This window comes from Coregonus clupeaformis, unplaced genomic scaffold, assembly GCF_020615455.1.
Source record: "Coregonus clupeaformis isolate EN_2021a unplaced genomic scaffold, ASM2061545v1 scaf0933, whole genome shotgun sequence".
Lineage (NCBI taxonomy): Eukaryota > Metazoa > Chordata > Actinopteri > Salmoniformes > Salmonidae > Coregonus > Coregonus clupeaformis.
Genome location: NW_025534387.1, coordinates 191,874 through 210,852, shown reverse-complemented (window position 1 = coordinate 210,852; position 18,979 = coordinate 191,874). Strand labels below are relative to the sequence as shown.

Below are 18,979 nucleotides of genomic sequence, written 5' to 3'. Positions count from 1 at the left end.
TTCACTCACATTCCAGAAGAGGTGCTGGACAGTTCTCCACTCTCCTCCCCTGCTGGCTTCCTTTCCATCTCAGAGGCAGCTTCCTCCTACACACACACACACACACACACACACACACACACACACACACACACAAAACACACAGCCTTTTTGTCTATTGTGTATGTGTGTAGGGATGCAGCCTGACCCCCACCACTCATAGTTTACCTGACAGACTAGTTAATTATCTAGACTGTATGTGTGGACTGTATCATTTCATACTGTAGAACTGACTATGACAGTGAGTACAGGTGTTTTAACATAGGAGGGTAGAACTGTAGAACTGACTATGACAGTGAGTACAGGTGTTTTAACATATGAGGGTAGAAGTGATCCTTCTCTAACCGTCCTCTTACCTGTGACCTGAGCTGTCCTGAGCTACCAGAAAAACGTCGTAGATGAGACAGAAAGAAAGGAGGAGGAGGACCTGGATGGTAACCACACTGGGAAGAAGATAGAGCTGGAGAGAAGGGGGGAAATGGGGGGTAACCACACAGGGGAGAGGACGGATCGAGGCCTGGTGGGAATAAGGGCAGGTGAGAGGTTGAGGCAGTACCTGAGAAAGAGGGGGAAACTGGGGAAATAGAGGGGAAGATAGGAGGGGGGATAGAGAGACAGTTAGGGTCCTTGTCTACAATCCTACTTCTCTGATATCTCTCTAACTTCTCTGCCAGATCATTCTGGTTCATCTTCCAGATTAGGCAGCTCAGGAAGAGATAAACAGCCATGATTAGAAAGTCTAATCCATTTGTGATATCTTCCCTACTGTATTGGTGATTGTATGTATGGAATATAATGAATGTTGGATTGCTGTTTAAACATAATGGGGTCACCTGGATACATCATGAATAAAAATGATAAAAGAGAGGCCTGCTGAATGTTTTATGAAGTCAGTTGAATGTTCTTTCTGGTTAGACCTCCACTGAACTGTGATTGTGATGTATAGATTGATGTACATTCTTGTTCTGTTACCTCCTCTGTGATCTGTCTCTAACTTCTCTGCTAGGTCTACCCGCTTCATCCCCCTCAGGATCCTCAGTGTGATCTCCACAGCTCTCTCAGGGCCGTATGTCTTCACCATCTGACCCACTATGACCTGTATGTCATCGTTCTCCAGCTGACTCTCTGGGATGGGAGGACAGTCAGGCAGCAGGCCACTAGTCAGGAAAGACTGAAATGTCTTCAGCTCTTGTGGGTTCATCTCCTCCAGAGTGGTCAGCAGCAGAGCTGGAACAGCCAACGTTCTCTAAAACAACAAAGATAACAAGAGTGAGGAAGGAATAGAAAAACTGACTACTGATATAAAATAAAGAACATGAATATATTAATATTGTTAAGACGTATTAGAATAGTTCTACTGGTCCCTCAATATCTCATTCTCATATCATCATATAATAGATTATAGTTGGAACTTTAACACACGCACGCACGCACACAAACACACACACACACACACAGAAATATAATCACAGCCTTTTTGTCTAATGGTGTGTGTGTGTGTGTGTAGGGATGCAGTCTGACCCCCACCACTCATAGTGTACATGAGAGATTAGTTAATTATCTAGACTGTATGTGTGGACTGTATCATTTCATACTGTAGAACTGACTATGACAGTGAGTACAGGTGTTTTAACATATGAGGGTAGAACTGTAGAACTGACTATGACAGTGAGTACAGGTGTTTTAACATATGAGGGTAGAAGTGATCCTAAAATTCTCTAACCGTCCTCTTACCTGTGACCTGAGCTGTCCTGAGCTACCAGAAAAACGTCCTAGATTAGACAGAAAGGAAGGAGGAGGAGGACCTGGAGGGTAACCCCACTGGGAAAAGATAGTTCGGGGCCTGGTGGGAATAAGGACAGATGAGAGGTTGAGGCTGTACCTGAGAAAGAAGAGCTCAAACCGCCCAGTTTATAATAGATAATATACTCTATGTCCACTCATATCCACTCTGAGGGGTGGCCCTGGCTGTACCAGGTAGATAATAGATAATATACTCTATGTCCACTCATATCCACTCTGAGGGGTTGCCCTGGCTGTACCAGGTAGATAATAGATAATATACTCTATGTCCACTCATATCCACTCTGAGGGGTGGCCCTGGCTGTACCAGGTAGATAATAGATAATATACTCTATGTCCACTCATATCCACTCTGAGGGGTTGCCCTGGCTGTACCAGGTAGATAATAGATAATATACTCTATGTCCACTCATATCCACTCTGAGGGGTGGCCCTGGCTGTACCAGGTAGATAATAGATAATATACTCTATGTCCACTCATATCCACTCTGAGGGGTTGCCCTGGCTGTACCAGGTAGATAATAGATAATATACTCTATGTCCACTCATATCCACTCTGAGGGGTGGCCCTGGCTGTACCAGGTAGATAATAGATAATATACTCTATGTCCACTCATATCCACTCTGAGGGGTGGCCCTGGCTGTACCAGGTAGATAATAGATAATATACTCTATGTCCACTCATATCCACTCTGAGGGGTGGCCCTGGCTGTACCAGGTAGATAATAGATAATATACTCTATGTCCATTCATATCCACTCTGAGGGTGGCCCTGGCTGTACCAGGTAGATAATAGATAATATACTCTATGTCCACTCATATCCACTCTGAGGGGGTGGCCCTGGCTGTACCAGGTAGATAATAGATAATATACTCTATGTCCACTCATATCCACTCTGAGGGGTGGCCCTGGCTGTACCAGGTAGATAATAGATAATATACTCTATGTCCACTCACATTCCAGAAGAGGTGCTGGGGAGTTCTCCACTCTCCTCCCCTGCTGGCTTCCTTTCCATCTCAGAGGCAGCTTCCTCCTACACACACACACACACACACACACACACACACACACACACACACACACACACACACACACACACACACACACACACACACACACACACACACACACACACACACACACACACACACACACACACACACACACACACACACACAAGTCATACACGGCTATACAGAAATATATTCACAGCCTTTTTGTCTATTGTGTATGTGTGTAGGGATGCAGTCTGACCCCCACCCCTCATAGTGTACATGAGAGATTAGTTAATTATCTAGACTGTACACACACACACAGTATGTGGCTGTGATCTATATGTGGTTTGTTCACAATGACATTTGACCTCTCAGATATGAACACTAGTGTTACCTTCATGAACCTCAGCTTCTCCTCCAGACGACGCTTCTTTCCAGACGGGGTCAACCTGGACACAGGAAACAGTCACACACTGCTCTGTTCCCCTACACCACCACCACATGCTGTGGTCACTTCACTGTTCTACATTCACACAGGTCATGAGGATGATGTAATAAAAGATGTTATGGTAGAGTTGTTAATATTAGACTCATTTCATCTTTGTATGTCCACTCACCTTCCATAGGAGGAGGTTCTGGGGAGTTTGGCAGACTGCTCATCCCTGTTGGCCTCTGCCAGCCGCCCTCTCCTCTACACACACACACACACACACACACACACACACACACACACACACACACAGTAGATTGCAGTGTCTTCAGAGAATACTGTGATCTACTGTATGTGGTTTGCTCACATTGACTTTAGACATGGCCACTAGTCTTACATTCAGCACCTCCAGCTTCTTCTTCAGAAAATAGATCTCAGTCTCCAGACAATGCCACTTATCCTCAGACGGGGTCAACCTGGACAACCAATTACATTTGACCTCTCAGATATGAACACTAGTGTTACCTTCATGAACCTCAGCTTCTCCTCCAGACGACGCTTCTTTCCAGACGGGGTCAACCTGGACACAGGAAACAGTCACACACTGCTCTGTTCCCCTACACCACCACCACATGCTGTGGTCACTTCACTGTTCTACATTCATTTCACAGGTCATGAGGATGATGCAATAGAGGTATAGAAGAGATGTTAGAGGGGCAATTCACTGCTTTTAAAGTTTATTATCTCCATAGCACCATACCAGTAGACTCACATATTCAATCTTACCAGTGCCTATAGCAAATCAATCAAATTGATTTTATAAAGCCCTTTTTACATCAGCAGTTGTGACAAAGTGCTTATACAGAAACCCAGCCTAAAACCCCAAACACCAAGCAATGCAGATGTAGAAGCACAGTGACTAGGAAGAAACCAGTGGAGGCTGCTGATGGGAGGACGGCTCATAGTAAAGGGTGGAATGGAATCAATGGAATGGTATCAAACATATGGAAACAACATGTTTGATACCATTCCATTGACTCCATTCCAGTCATTACTATGAGCTGTCCTCCCCTCAGCAGCCTCCACTGGAAGAAACCTCGAGAGGAACCAGGATCTGAGGGTTGGCCAGTCCCCTTCTTTACCAGTAGAGAACAGACTAGTACAGAGTATGAATTACACCCGGGGGGTCTCTATTATTTTTAATGATAAAAATATGTAATTTAACGTAAAAATAAAGAACTTTTAATGTGGCATGAACACAACCAGTCATGATGCTTTCATCTGATTGTCAAACTAATCACTTCAAAAAGTATGCTACCTGTGCATGTTCATCCACTCCAAAATAATTCCAGCTTCCAAACAGTGCACTGCATGTATACTCACACCATTTGTTGAATGGAAATAGACATCTGTTTACAAAACACCATAAAGAGTGCATAATGACGTTCAGCGATTGCCATTGATTAGACCTTCATGAATTGATGCTTCTTGCTGACAAATTGACCTTCTTTGGGACACATTTGAAATGGAGCTGAAACTGTCCCAGGAAAAACTGGATGGTCACCCTAACACACACGGTCAATTTACTAGACTAGGCTACAATGTGTATTACCATGAACCTCAAATAGGCCTACCGGTAGCCAGTGATGTAGTGGTCAAAATATTGGGGGGTAAACTCTGATTGCCGGTCGCGGTGAAAAAAGTAACGCTCCCTATACTTTCAATGCATTTTTCTGAAAAAGGTGGGTCAACTTCCTTTCCTTACGTTTACCCTGCACTAGGCCTAAACCACTACCGGTAGCCTACACTCTCAGACGAGACAATTTTACACACATGAACACACTCAGAACAGGTAGTCTACATTCATTATAATACATGAGTTGAATCAAAACATGTTTACACGCTAGTTCATGAGTTGTCCATAATTCATGAATGCTTGGAGTCTTCATAGATCATGTGACATAAAACACTACCTTTCTTTCCTTACATTAATTACATTTATTATAGTTTTATTTGTAATTACTAAGCATTTTAAATTTGAAATAGAACATTGAACTTAAACCCTGTACGAATCCTGGATCTTGGAGATCTCAGAAAGTGCACTGTAAGTGTAACTATGCCTAAGTAATATTTAATTATGTTTCGGCGTGAAAAATGTTCTCATGGGCACACAAATCCCAAATAATGTAGACATGCCATTGCAAAACTGAATACTTCTAACGGAAAGAGTCAATAATAGGCCTACTGTCATTAACCTATACTTGTTGGATGGATTGGATGCGCATTGGTGTCTAACTGTACTTATTTAGGGTGGGGGTGGGGGGGGGATCAACTTTGATATTGCAGATAGATTGTAGGTTCCATCAATTCAATTGTTTGCATCATTTTCCAATCTCCCTTATTCTTTTAGTTTCTCCATATCCACTCTGAGGGGTGGCCCTGGCTGTACCAGGTAGATAATAGATAATATACTCTGTGTCCACTCATATCCACTCTGAGGGGTGGCCCTGGCTGTACCAGGTAGATAATATATAATATACTCTATGTCCACTCATATCCACTCTGAGGGGTGGCCCTGGCTGTACCAGGTAGATAATAGATAATATACTCTGTCCACTCATATCCACTCTGAGGGGTGGCCCTGGCTGTACCAGGTACATAATAGATAATATACTCTATGTCCACTCATATCCACTCTGAGTGGTGGCCCTGGCTGTACCAGGTAGATAATAGATAATATACTCTGTTCACTCATATCCACTCTGAGGGGTGGCCCTGGCTGTACCAGGTAGATAATAGATAATATACTCTGTCCACTCATATCCACTCTGAGGGGTGGCCCTGGCTGTACCAGGTAGATAATAGATAATATACTCTGTCCACTCATATCCACTCTGAGGGGTGGCCCTGGCTGTACCAGGTAGATAATAGATAATATACTCTATGTCCACTCATATCCACTCTGAGGGGTGGCCCTGGCTGTACCAGGTAGATAATAGATAATATATAATATATAATGCAATGACGTAAATGTAAATGTAATAATGTTCACTCACATTTCAGAAAAGGTGCTGGGGAGTTTGCTGGACGGCTCTTCACTCTCCTCCCCTGCTGGCTTCCTTTCCTTCTCAGAGGCAGCTTCCTCCTACACACACAGACACACACACACACACACACACACACACACACACACACCACACCACACACATACACAGTCTGTGTCTTGTCTGCAGTCTATTCTATTCAGGACCACATTGGAAAGCCTACATTTTCTACCCTCCGCATATATGTGCACATCCACACACGGCACTGTAACTGCATGATATCAAACTAGCTTAGGGTCTAGGCGTGTAATACAACTTTCTCTTGCCAACATCTCTTGATTGAGATGGTATGTGATTGAAATCGCAAAAGTTTACCAGATAAAATGTAGATTATTTCAGCCTTCTTCACTCCTTCGAATGACATGCAAAGTGGTAGATATGAAATCATTGGATATTAACATTACTGCGTTATTAATTCATAGCTAGATTATTACCTAGACATTTTAAAGTAGGCCTATGAACTATTACATCAGACGTTGTTGCATTTCATCATGTAAAGTTATTTTCCCCGTTATTCCCATTACTTTGATCGAGTCAATCTCGCACTTCCGTGTTGCTATAAATCAAATATGAAATGAATATAATGTAGGCTACTTTACTGTTTATTAACAACAAACTTTTCAGTTACTTTTCATATTTCCAGATTCCATTAAATAACAGCATACTCAGTTTTTTTTCAAACTATTTTCTTACCCTGAACCGGTTCATTTTTAGACACTACAGGTGCAGACAGCCGACAGGAAAGTAATGAAGCCTGATAGTAGAGCGCTCCAGTTTCCTGGTTTTCAGCAGCCAATCTCATCCTGTGGCACATCCTCCCTATTGGTCTCTAGTAGTGCGTCGCCCTCTAGTGGACAAACTGACACCAAACCAAAACAGGTGGGCGAGAGAAGCCATTCTTATCCAGCGATAAAGTTGAAACAACATCTCTGATATTGTCTTGTTCTTTATGTTTCCAGTTGAATCCCAGGTTGTATTTATAATGTAATAATATTCGGACTCTTTATTGCCTTTGTGGGATTTATTTAAGATATGAAGAAAACATGAAAATATACTGTATGTTAATAGTCTGCCTGCCTGCCTGTCTGGTACGGGATGTAGGAGTAGGGTTGCAACATTCCTGGAACTTTCAATAAATTCCCTTGTTTTCCAGAGGATTACGGATTTCCTGCGTATTTGTATTTATTATGGATCCCCATTAGTTCCTGTCAAGGCTGCAGCTACTCTTCCTGGGGTCCAGCAAAATTAAGACAGTTCATACAATTTTAAAAACATTACAATACATTCACAGATTTCACAACACACTATGTGCCCTCAGGCCCCTACTCCACCACTACCACAGATCTACAGTACAAAATCCATGTGTACGTGTGTGTATAGTGAGTATGTTATCGTGTGCGTGTATGCATGTGTCTGCGCCTATGTTGTGTTGCTTCACTGTCCCGCTGTTCCATAAGGTGTTTAATCTGTTTTTTTAAATATAATTTTACTACTTGCATCAGTTACTTTATGTGGAATAGAGTTCCATGTGGTCATGGCTCTATGTAGTACTGTGCGCCTCCCATAGTCTGTTCTGCACTTGGCGACTGTGAAGAGACCTCTGGTGGCGTGTCTTGTGGGGTATGCATGGGTGACCGAGCTGTGCGCCAGCAGCTCAAACAGACAGCTCGGTGCATTCTACATGTCAACACCTCTCATAAACACAAGCAGTGATGAAGTCAATCTCTCCTCCACTTTGAGCCAGGAGAAATGTACATGCATTTTATTAATATTAGCTCTCTGTGTACATCCAAGGGCCAGCCGTGCTGCCCTGTTCTGAGCCAATTGCAATTTTCCTAAGTCCTTTTTTGTGGCACCTGACCACACGACTGAACAGTAGTCCAGGTGTGACAAGACTAGGGCCTGAAGAGGACCTGCCTTGTTAGTGCTGTTAAGAAGGCAGAATAACGCTTTATTATGAACATACTTCTCCCCATCTTAGCTACTGTTGTATCAATATGTTTTGACCATGACAGTTTACAATCCAGGGTTACTCCAAGCAGGTTAGTCACCTCAACTTGCTCAATTTCCACATTATTTATTACAATATTTAGTTGAGGTTTAGGGTTTAGTGAATGATTTGTCCCAAATACAATGCTTTTAGTTTTAGAAATATTTAGGACTAACATATTCCTTGCCACCCACTTGTCTGAAACTAACTGCAACTCTTTGTTAAGTGTTGCAGTCATTTCAGTCGCTGTAGTAGCTGACATGTATAGTGTTGAGTCATCCTCATACATAGACACTCTGGCTTTACTCAAAGCCAGTGACATGTCATTAGTAAAGATTGAAAAAGTAATGGGCCTAGACAGCTGCCCTGGGGAATTCCTGATTCTACCTGGATTATGTCGAAAAGGCTTCCATTAAAGAACACCCTCTGTGTTCTGTTAGACAGGTAACTCTTTATCCACAATATAGCAGGTGGAGTAAAGCCATAACACATACGTTTTTCCAGCAGCATACTATGATCGATAATGTCAAAAGTTGCACCGAAGTCTAACAAAACAGCCCCCACAATCTTTTTATCATCAATTTCTCTTAGCCAACCATCAGTCATTTGTGTAAGTGCTGTGCTTGTTGAATGTCCTTCTCTATGAGCATGCTGAAAGTTTGATGTCAATTTGTTTACTGTAAAATAGCATTGTATCTGGTCAAACACCATTTTTTCCAATAGTTTACTAAGGGTTGGTAACAGGCTGATTGGTCGGCTATTTGAGCCAGTAAAGGAGGCTTTACTATTCTTAGGTAGCGGAATGACTTTTGCTTCCCTCCAACCCTGGGGGCACACACATTCTAGTAGGCTTAAATTGAAAATATGGCAAATAGGAGTGGCAATATCGTCCGCTATTATCCTCAGTAATTTTCCATCCAAGTTGTCAGACCCCTGTGGCTTGTCATTGTTGATAGACAACAATAATTTTTTCACCTCTTCCACACTAACTTTACGGAATAAAAAATTACAATGCTGGGTAGTGAGCTTGTGACCCCTTGTAGAATAAAAAAGTAATTTCCAGGGTAGGTCTGCCTGAGTATAAGTAAGTGTTAGACTTGTCCTGTGAACACTACGAGCGACAAGAAACCTCAAGAGAGACAAACCACAGAAAACTCTAAAGAAAAAATTAAGAAAACATGGATTTGTTAAGTACTGACACGCCCGTGATGACATTAACATCGGAAGTAGGACCCAGGCTATATCATAAAGGGATGAGTAGACATCATCAATATATGATGCTCCAAAAAATACTTTTCTACATTTCTATAGAACCAAAATACCTCCCGTAACTGTACTGAAAGATCAAGTGTTGATGTCTAATGGACAACTATGGGGGTATATGTTTGATTACCCTATCTATAGAGTGAAACCATATACCTTAGCCCAAGGAGAAGAATATACAGACCAAACCTTAGGAGTGGACTACAGGATTGAAGACTGGCATGTGTTTCGCAAGGTGGTGTGTCCTGAACTGAGAGTTACCTCAAAGGGTTATAGCTTGTACACGGGGTACGAGGCCCGGTGAGAAGGTGCCCCTGACTCCTCAGGAAGAATATTTCATAGGGTGAAAATACAAAGAAAGAATGGACTTCCTTGTGGAGGCGTGGAGCTCTATATCAGCAATGAGAAAAATCCGTTAACGGGAACCTCCGTGATGGGGGGCTGAAAGGGGATTTTAGGTTACGTATGCTTATTCCTTTTATAGGCTGGGATATAATGGAATTGAAATTGTTCGAGTTAGTGGATGCTCTCTTTGTACAGAGCCAACGCAGGCAGAGTATTGTTAAACTAAGGAAGTGTATTATACCTATGGTCCATGGATACTAAGGATATTGGGTGAAACGAGGCCCCAGAAGGGTCAACCCCTGAAAAGAAACGGAGTGTGCTGGTGGTACGTTAACCCTGCCCCGAGCCCAAAGGAAGGGTTCAACAATAAAAGGGGTTACCATAGTTACCCCTATGGTTCTTCATTTCATCATATACCATGGATATTCATATTACATCTGACAGAGTGGGTACCAACCCCTATGGACGAGGATCTGCATCACAGCCCTCCTTTCTACTCACCCCATTCATGACATCTGACCCCTACACATATACACAGCATAAGGATGTGTTTGATGGGATGGTCAGTACTATTTTTGTGGATACCATCAATGCCTCTGTGGCCACACTTTTAGATGTGGTGATTGGAGAGTATACAAGAGAAAAATGCCACGGTTGTAAGATCAATCATCCCAGCCAGCGACGACATCCTTGTTTACATGACCCACCCAAGTACTTCTTCTTCAACCACTTTGATGAACTGGTGAAAAGACTGTGGTCCGATCGTTTTGTAACATCGATGGTCAGAGCCCTGGAGTCTGTGGGTCTTGTGCCATCTATTCCTAGGGTTTATGGTGTAACAGAGGCTTTTCTACATGAACTGAAGTTGTCGATCTTCATCCATGAGAAACTCAAAGAAATCAAACATTCACTAGTGGACAACAACAAAGACAAGGAAGCTTTGGTGGCAGATGTGGTGACTTTCTGGCTCAATAAACCCCAAGAAAACTAATACCTTTTATTATTATAATTATATATATTATTTTTTTATTACATATAAAGTAATGGGGAACTATTTATATAACATGTTAGAGAGAATAACAAAAAAAATTTTTTTCTGAGAATTTACAACTCTTATGAAATAAATTGACAAACCTGTGCGCCTGCACATTGACTCTGTACCGGCACCCCCCGTTATATAGCCTCGCTACTGTTATTTTATTTTACTGCTGCTCTTTAATTATTTTAATTTTTTACTTATTGAGAGGTTTATGATGGTCATGAATCTCTAGTTTGTTATTGAGAGGTTTATGATGGTGATGAATCTCTAGTTTGTTATTGAGAGGTTTATAATGGTGATGAATCTCTAGTTTGTTATTGAGAGGTTTATAATGGTGACGAATCTCTAGCTTGTTATTGAGAGGTTTATAATGGTCATGAATCTCTAGTTTGTTATTGAGAGGCTTATAATGGTGATGAATCTCTAGTTTGTTATTGAGAGGTTATAATGGTGATGAATCTCTAGTTTGTTATTGAGAGGTTTATAATGGTGATGAATCTCTAGTTTGTTATTGAGAGGTTTATAATGGTGATTAATCTGTAGTTTGTTATCGAGAGGTTTATAATGATGGTGAATGTCAGTGAACTTGTAGAGGTGACATCTGTTGGTGAGGCTGAAAATAGATGGTGTTTTACTATCTGATAAAAGGTATATTCATTATAATCATATGATATAATGACATCATAGTTCAATAACAATAACGCTGTAAGAAAACTAAAAACATGTAACAGTACTACGGGTCTGACTTCATTTGATTGGATTTGAGCTCTGAATGTTTGTTACCTGGCAACCAGACAAGTCTGTTCCATACAAGTTCATCACCTTCCTTTTCTTTCAGAAAAAACAACTGAAATGTGGGGTAGTAGTTGCTTTCATAGGAAGTGACAATGAAATAAAAAATTACATTGTAATAAAAAATGTATTACTCAAATATTGTATTCGATGTGCATCTGTGGAATTAGTGGAGAAGGCGTATTCTTGCTTCGGGGGAAGTTTACACTGAGAAGTTGTTAAAAGGTCTCACATACCATCCCTTTCAATCACCGCACCTTGAAAGGACCAACAATAGACAGGTTCATTGTGCTTCAAAATACCCTCTTTTTAAAAATAATTGCAGAGAATGTGATTAAAAAAACGACTTAAAGCTTGAGAATAATGCAATAAGATCAAAAAGGTCAACAGATGGAATTCAGTCACACTTGCTTCTCTCCATAATGGTTTGATTAAATGTTTTAGCCGTTATGCCAGTATTACATTTCCCATTGTGTGTTTGATTGAATTCCAGCCAGATAGAATAAGGTTTCTGGGGTTGTAGGGCTCCAGCTCACCTCTTTTCTCACAACATTACTGGGAAGCAACAACACATTCAGGATGGACCTCTCTTCAGGGACAAACAGTTGGTGGAATAACAACACAAGCCCCTGGATAGGGGAGATGGGAGCATCATCATCCGTGACATCACCATAAGCAGAGAATCCAGTGATGTTTATTATGATGTGTGTTTCTGTTATCTCATGAGGAGGAAGAAATTCAATGATGTCATCAGTCACATGGGCTACAGACAGGAAGTCACATCCACCACCTGGGAAAGAAAGAGAACATTTAGATCTTTCTCAGATATACTACAATATAAATGACAACCAAGACAATGTAGCATATTAGCAGAGTAATCTTCTTTAGAGCAGTCTTGAAAGTGAAATTCCTCTTTTATTCCTGAAAGTTACTTGAAATGAATACTTACCAGAATGAATCTGACAGTGTGGGAGGTGTAGTTGGCAGACAGACTTCTGAGGGCAGTCGATGTTGAACAGGGGTCCTGCAGGCCTCTTGCCTCTCTGGGCTAGAAGCCTCCTGTTCCAGGGGACTGTCCTATAGAGCACCTCTCCCTCCATCCTAAACACCAGGCCTGTTATACTGCACTGGAACAGACCTGAACGGAGGCACTGGAACCTAGAACAAACAATGGTGAATAGTATGTTCCTACTGTATCTACAAATGAAGAATGAGAACAAGGAAAAGAACATCAAATTACCGGTATGTTTCCTTGCTGTGATGATGTCAGGAGCAAATTCATTGCAAAGCTCCTGAAATGTCAAAACAACAGATATTCAACCAACAGTATCCATCCATCCATCCATCTATTGGTAAGTATATATATATAGCTTATATTATTACACTGTAATAATACTTGAATTTTATCAGGGATGGAGGAGTGAGAAATGGAGAGGTCACACACGTGAAGGTAAGACATGGAGTGAGACATGGAGAGGTGAGATGTGGAGAGGAGAGATGTGGAGAGGAGAGACGTGGAGAGGAGAGACGTGGAGAGTTGACTCACGTGGAGGTGAGACATGGAGAGGAGAGACGAGGAGGTGAGACATGGAGAGGTGTCCTGATGGTGAGACATGGAGAGGTGTCCTGATGGTGAGACATGGAGAGGTGTCCTGATGGTGAGATGATCCATGGATTCCTCAACAGGCTGTAATGATGAGGACGGTGAAGGCATCAGGAGGGAGCTTGGCCTTTCACTCTGGACACCTCTGTAGACTACAGAAGACCACACACTCACACAGACAGACAGACAGACAGACAGACAGACAATGAGTCTGCAGGTATCTTTCTTCATTGCTTTACCTCATGCCTAAAGTATCCCACACAAGCCTCTTCTGTATCACTTACTTGTACACACATATTCACGACTTTTATTGTGATGTTAGGTGAAATGATGAAGAAACACAACTGCAGATCCACATTTTGGGAAAGTCTGTACAACAATACTTTTCCTGTGGATATTTTTTCCGGACAACTAGCAGAGTTGAAATGAGTGTTTATACTATGAAAAATTGGGTATACCCAAACGCGCTTCAGCTCAGCTTAAACTAAAAAGGAAATCAGGAGCTCGACTGAGGGACTTGAAATCCCCAAAAAACATTTCAAAACAAGCACCCTGTTTGTTTGTTAAATAATACATCTATCAGATCTACCCGGCAACAGAGTGCTCCTTTTTTATTTATTCTCCTGGATAGTCACCAGTTGAAGTATCCTGAGGTAAGGAATGGTAGTCACCAGTTGAAGTATCCTGAGGTAAGGAATGGTAGTCACCAGTTGAAGTATCCTGAGGTTGTCTTTGGGAAATAGATGGGGGAAAAAAGTATTTAGTCAGCCACCAATTGTGCATGTTCTCCCACTTAAAAAGATGAGAGAGGCCTGTCATTTTCATCATAGGTACACGTCAACTATGACAGACAAAATGAGATTTTTTTCCTCCAGAAAATCACATTGTAGGATTTTTAATGAATTTATTTGCAAATTATGGTGGAAAATAAGTATTTGGTCAATAACAAAAGTTTCTCAATATTTTGTTATATACCCTTTGTTGGCAATGACACAGGTCAAACGTTTTCTGTAAGTCTTCACAAGGTTTTCACACACTGTTGCTGGTATTTTGGCCCATTCCTCCATGCAGATCTCCTCTAGAGCAGTGATGTTTTGGGGCTGTCGCTGGGCAACACAGACTTTCAACTCCCTCCAAAGATTTTCTATGGAGGGAGTTGTGTTTGGGATCATTGTCATGCTGAAAGACCCAGCAACGTTTCATCTTCAATGCCCTTGCTGATGGAAGGAGGTTTTCACTCAAAATCTCATGATACATGGCCCCATTCATTCTTTCCTTTACACGGATCAGTCGTCCTGGTCCCTTTGCAGAAAAACAGCCCCAAAGCATGATGTTTCCACCCCCATGCTTCACAGTAGGTATGGTGTTCTTTGGATGCAACTCAGCATTCTTTGTCCTCCAAACACGACGAGTTGAGTTTTTACCAAAAAGTTCTATTTTGGTTTCATCTGACCATATGACATTCTCCCAATCCTCTTCTGGATCATCCAAATGCACTCTAGCAAACTTCAGACGGGCCTGGACATGTACTGGCTTAAGCAGGGGGACACGTCTGGCACTGCAGGATTTGAGTCCCTGGCGGCGTAGTGTGTTACTGATGGTAGGCTTTGTTACTTTGGTCCCAGCTCTCTGCAAGTCATTCACTAGGTCCCCCCGTGTGGTTCTGGGATTTTTGCTCACCGTTCTTGTGATCATTTTGACCCCACGGGGTGAGATCTTGCATGGAGCCCCAGATCGAGGGAGATTATCAGTGGTCTTGTATGTCTTCCATTTCCTAATAATTGCTCCCACAGTTGATTTCTTCAAACCAAGCTGCTTACCTATTGCAGATTCAGTCTTCCCAGCCTGGTGCAGGTCTACAATTTTGTTTCTGGTGTCCTTTGACAGCTCTTTGGTCTTGGCCATAGTGGAGTTTGGAGTGTGACTGTTTGAGGTTGTGGACAGGTGTCTTTTATACTGATAACAAGTTCAAACAGGTGCCATTAATACAGGTAACGAGTGGAGGACAGAGGAGCCTCTTAAAGAAGTTACAGGTCTGTGAGAGCCAGAAATCTTGCTTGTTTGTAGGTGACCAAATACTTATTTTCCACCATAATTTGCAAATAAATTCATTAAAAATCCTACAATGTGATTTTCTGGAGAAAAAAAATCAATTTGTCTGTCATAGTTAACGTGTACCTATGATGAAAATTACAGGCCTCTCTCATCTTTTTAAGTGGGAGAACTTGCACAATTGGTGGCTGACTAAATACTTTTTTCCCTACTGTATGAGTGCTGCCAGCATTGCTGCAGAGGTTGAAGGGGTGGGGGGGTCAGCCTGTCAGTGCTCAGACCATATGCCGCACACTTCATTAAATTGGTCTGCATGGCTGTCATCCCAGAAGGAAGCCTCTTCTAAAGATGATGCACAAGAAAGCCCGCAAACAGTTTGCTGAAGACAAGCAGACTAAGGACATGGATTACTGGAACCATGTCCTGTGGTCTGATGAGACCAAGATAAACTTATTTGGTTCAGATGGTGTCAAGCGTGTGTGGCGGCAACCAGGTGAGGAGTACAAAGACAAGTGTGTCTTGCCTACAGTCAAGCATGGTGGTGGGAGTGTCATGGTCTGCATGAGTGCTGCCGGCACTGGGGAGCTACAGTTCATTGAGGGAACCATGAATGCCAACATGTACTGTGACATACTGAAGCAGAGCATGATACCCTCCCTTCAGAGACTGGGCCGCAGGGCAGTATTCCAACATGATAACGACCCCAAACACACCTCCAAGACGACCACTGCATTGCTAAAGAAGCTGAGGGTAAAGGTGATGGACTGGCCAAGCATGTCTCCAGACCTAAACCCTATTGAGCATCTGTGGGGCATCCTCAAACGGAAGGTGGAGGAGTGCAAGGTCTCTAACATCCACCAGCTCCGTGATGTCGTCATGGAGGAGTGGAAGAGGACACCAGTGGCAACCTGTGAAGCTCTGGTGAACTCCATGCCCAAGAGGGTTAAGGCAGTGCTGGAAAATGATGGTGGCCACACAAAATATTGACACTTTGGGCCCAATTTGGACATTTTTACTTAGGGTTGTACTCACTTTTGTTGCCAGCAGTTTAGACATTAATGGCTGTGTGTTGTGTTATTTTGAGGGGACAGCAAATTTACACTGTTATACAAGCTGTACACTCACTACTTTACATTGTAGCACAGTGTCATTTCTTCAGTGTTGTCACATGAAAAGATATACTCAAATATTTACAAAAATTTGAGGGGTGTACTCACTTTTGTGAGATACTGTATATATATATATATTCAATCTCACCAGTGACTACATTGTTTTTCATACTCAATTTCCACTCACATTTCAGAGGTGGTGGTGGGGTGCTTGGCAGACAGCTTGTCTGTCTCTGCCCCTGTTAGCTTCCGTTTCCTCTCAGAAGCAGCACACACCCACATTTGGCAATGCTTATAAGCCTGTAATAAAACGTTATGGATGAGTTATGAATGAGTCAAGTGTTAGCAGCTATAGCCATTACAACGTTATGAATTCATAGCAAGATTATAACGTAGGCATGTTATGTAGGCCTATAAACATCATGTTGTTGCATTATTTCATCATGTAAATTATTATAAAGAAATCCCATTACTTTGATAGAGTCATCAACCTCCTACCTCCCTTTGTTGAAATATGAAACCTAACTAGCGATAATGTAGCCTACTTTACTGTTAAACAACACAACAAACTTTTCCAGGGACATTTTTATGGCCCTGTGTTTTGATTAATCATGTCACATGACCTGGGTTTTTACTTTTATTTTAAGCTTTTTTCATCAAACTGTCCCCTTTTCTTTTGATGCCAGACGGTCCAGCGCCATCCTCAGACAATTGTTTTCATTTTCGGTCTAATTCTCATTTCTGGGAAAAGGTTAAAATAAAATGGTTAAAATCCAGGTCATGTGACATGATTACCCAAACCACAGCGGGCCCTATAATTGATCTACGAAGTAACAGCATACTCAGTTTTCCTTCAAAATGTTTTTTTACCATCGATGGGTGGATTTTTCGACACCAGGAATCCAGGCGCAGCCAGCCGATTGGAACATAATCAAGCCTGGTAGTACAGCGCTTCAGTTTTCAGCAGCCCAGCCTATCCCATTGCGCATGCTCCCTAGTTCTCTGGTAGTACAGCGCTTCAGTTTTCAGCAGCCCAGCCTATCCCATTGCGCATGCTCCCTAGTTCTCTGGTAGTGCGTCGCCCTCTTGTGGACAAACTGACACCAACCCCAAATAGAAGTGAACGTCTAGAGCAGTGTTTCCCAAACCCGGTCCTGGGGATCCCAAAGGGTGCACGTTTTGGTTTTTGCCCTAGCACTGCACAGCTGATTCAAATAATCAACTCATCATTAAGCTTTGATTATTTTAATCAGCTGTGTAGTGTTAGGGAAAAAAAACAAAACGTGCATCCTTTGGGATACCCAGGACCCAGTTGTGGAAACACTTCTCTAGAGAAGTGAGTGTTTCCTAATCCAGGTCCAGTCCTCCTGGGGAACCAAAGGGGTGCACATTTTTGTTTTTGCCCTGGCACATTAACAAACCCGATTCAAATAATCAAAGGCTTAATGTTGAGTTGAATCAGCTGTGTAGTGCTAGGGCAAAAACAGAAATGTGTACCTTTTGGGTCCCCAAGGATTAAGAAACACTGCTCTAGAGATCATGGTCTGACATTCTAGCAATACATTCGATAAAACATCTGATATTATCTTGTTCTTTTTATTTCCAGTTAAATCACAGGTTATATTTGTAATCATACAATATTCGGACTCCTTTATCGGTTTTGTAGGATGTATTTAAATATATACTGTATGTTATGAGTTTAAATTAATAAACACAGTAAAAAGTGACTAAATCTAACCTACAATCTAGTATAATCATAATGGGACCTATCTGAATATATCCTAGAATCATAATTTAACCTATCTGAATATATCCTAGAATCCAGTAAAATCATAAGTAACCTATCAGAATATATACTAGAATCATAATGTAACCTGTCAGAATATATCCTAGAATCCAGTAGAATCATAATGTAACCTACCAGAATACATCCTAGTGTCTACAGAAGAAAGTATACCCTACCATACAAAGTATATAATTGTGTACTTATAGAATGACTGGGGCAAGGCAAGGGTAGCCTATAGAGTCAATTGGCTTCAGTGATGGGCTAGCTAGTCCATCTTTAACACAGTCTGTGTAAATGCTTTTTTTTGTGCAGAATGGCCATTATTTGGCTAATAATGGGGGCCTCAATGGGAAACAATGGACTGGTGTGGAAGCCTCAAGGACAAAAATGGGCTTGTGTGCAGGGTTGGGGTCAATTCCAGTCAATTTGGAAATTAAACACAATTCCAATTCCACAATTCCCCTCATCGAAAAACATTGAAGAGAATTGGAGTTGGAATTTCAGTGTACTGAATTGACTGGAATTTAAATGAAGTAAATACATACTTCAATTCCAACCACAAAACAACTTGCCGAGCTAACAGCTAAATGTTTGTTTTTTACTTTCTATTCTCCAGGCTCCACATGTT

General features: G+C 41.8%; 1 protein-coding gene and 1 long non-coding RNA gene across 3 annotated transcripts; both read right to left on the bottom strand.

The window, feature by feature from the left end:
• Nucleotides 1-9: 9 nt before the first annotated feature.
• Nucleotides 10-7,151, bottom strand: LOC121560319 (the record flags this gene model as incomplete). The annotated part of the gene is made up of 10 exons (XM_045217135.1): nt 7,066-7,151; nt 6,325-6,413; nt 3,794-3,848; nt 3,456-3,529; nt 3,233-3,287; nt 2,800-2,876; nt 1,774-1,882; nt 1,012-1,285; nt 396-595; nt 10-86 (listed from the first exon to the last, which is right to left on the bottom strand). Coding segments are annotated over exons 1-10 (1,025 nt in total), but the record flags the coding sequence as incomplete, so codon positions are not given.
• A 4,314-nt stretch (nt 7,152-11,465) lies between these two features.
• On the bottom strand, nt 11,466-17,522 carry LOC121560322. 2 transcript variants are annotated; one of them, XR_005998944.2, is made up of 6 exons: nt 17,436-17,522; nt 16,753-16,865; nt 13,348-13,573; nt 13,042-13,093; nt 12,751-12,959; nt 11,466-12,591 (listed from the first exon to the last, which is right to left on the bottom strand). It is a non-coding gene; the product is annotated as an uncharacterized LOC121560322 (long non-coding RNA). The 2 variants fall into 2 exon arrangements; XR_006659215.1 differs by having other exon boundaries at nt 13,348-13,556.
• Between the last annotated feature and the right edge of the window lie 1,457 nt (nt 17,523-18,979).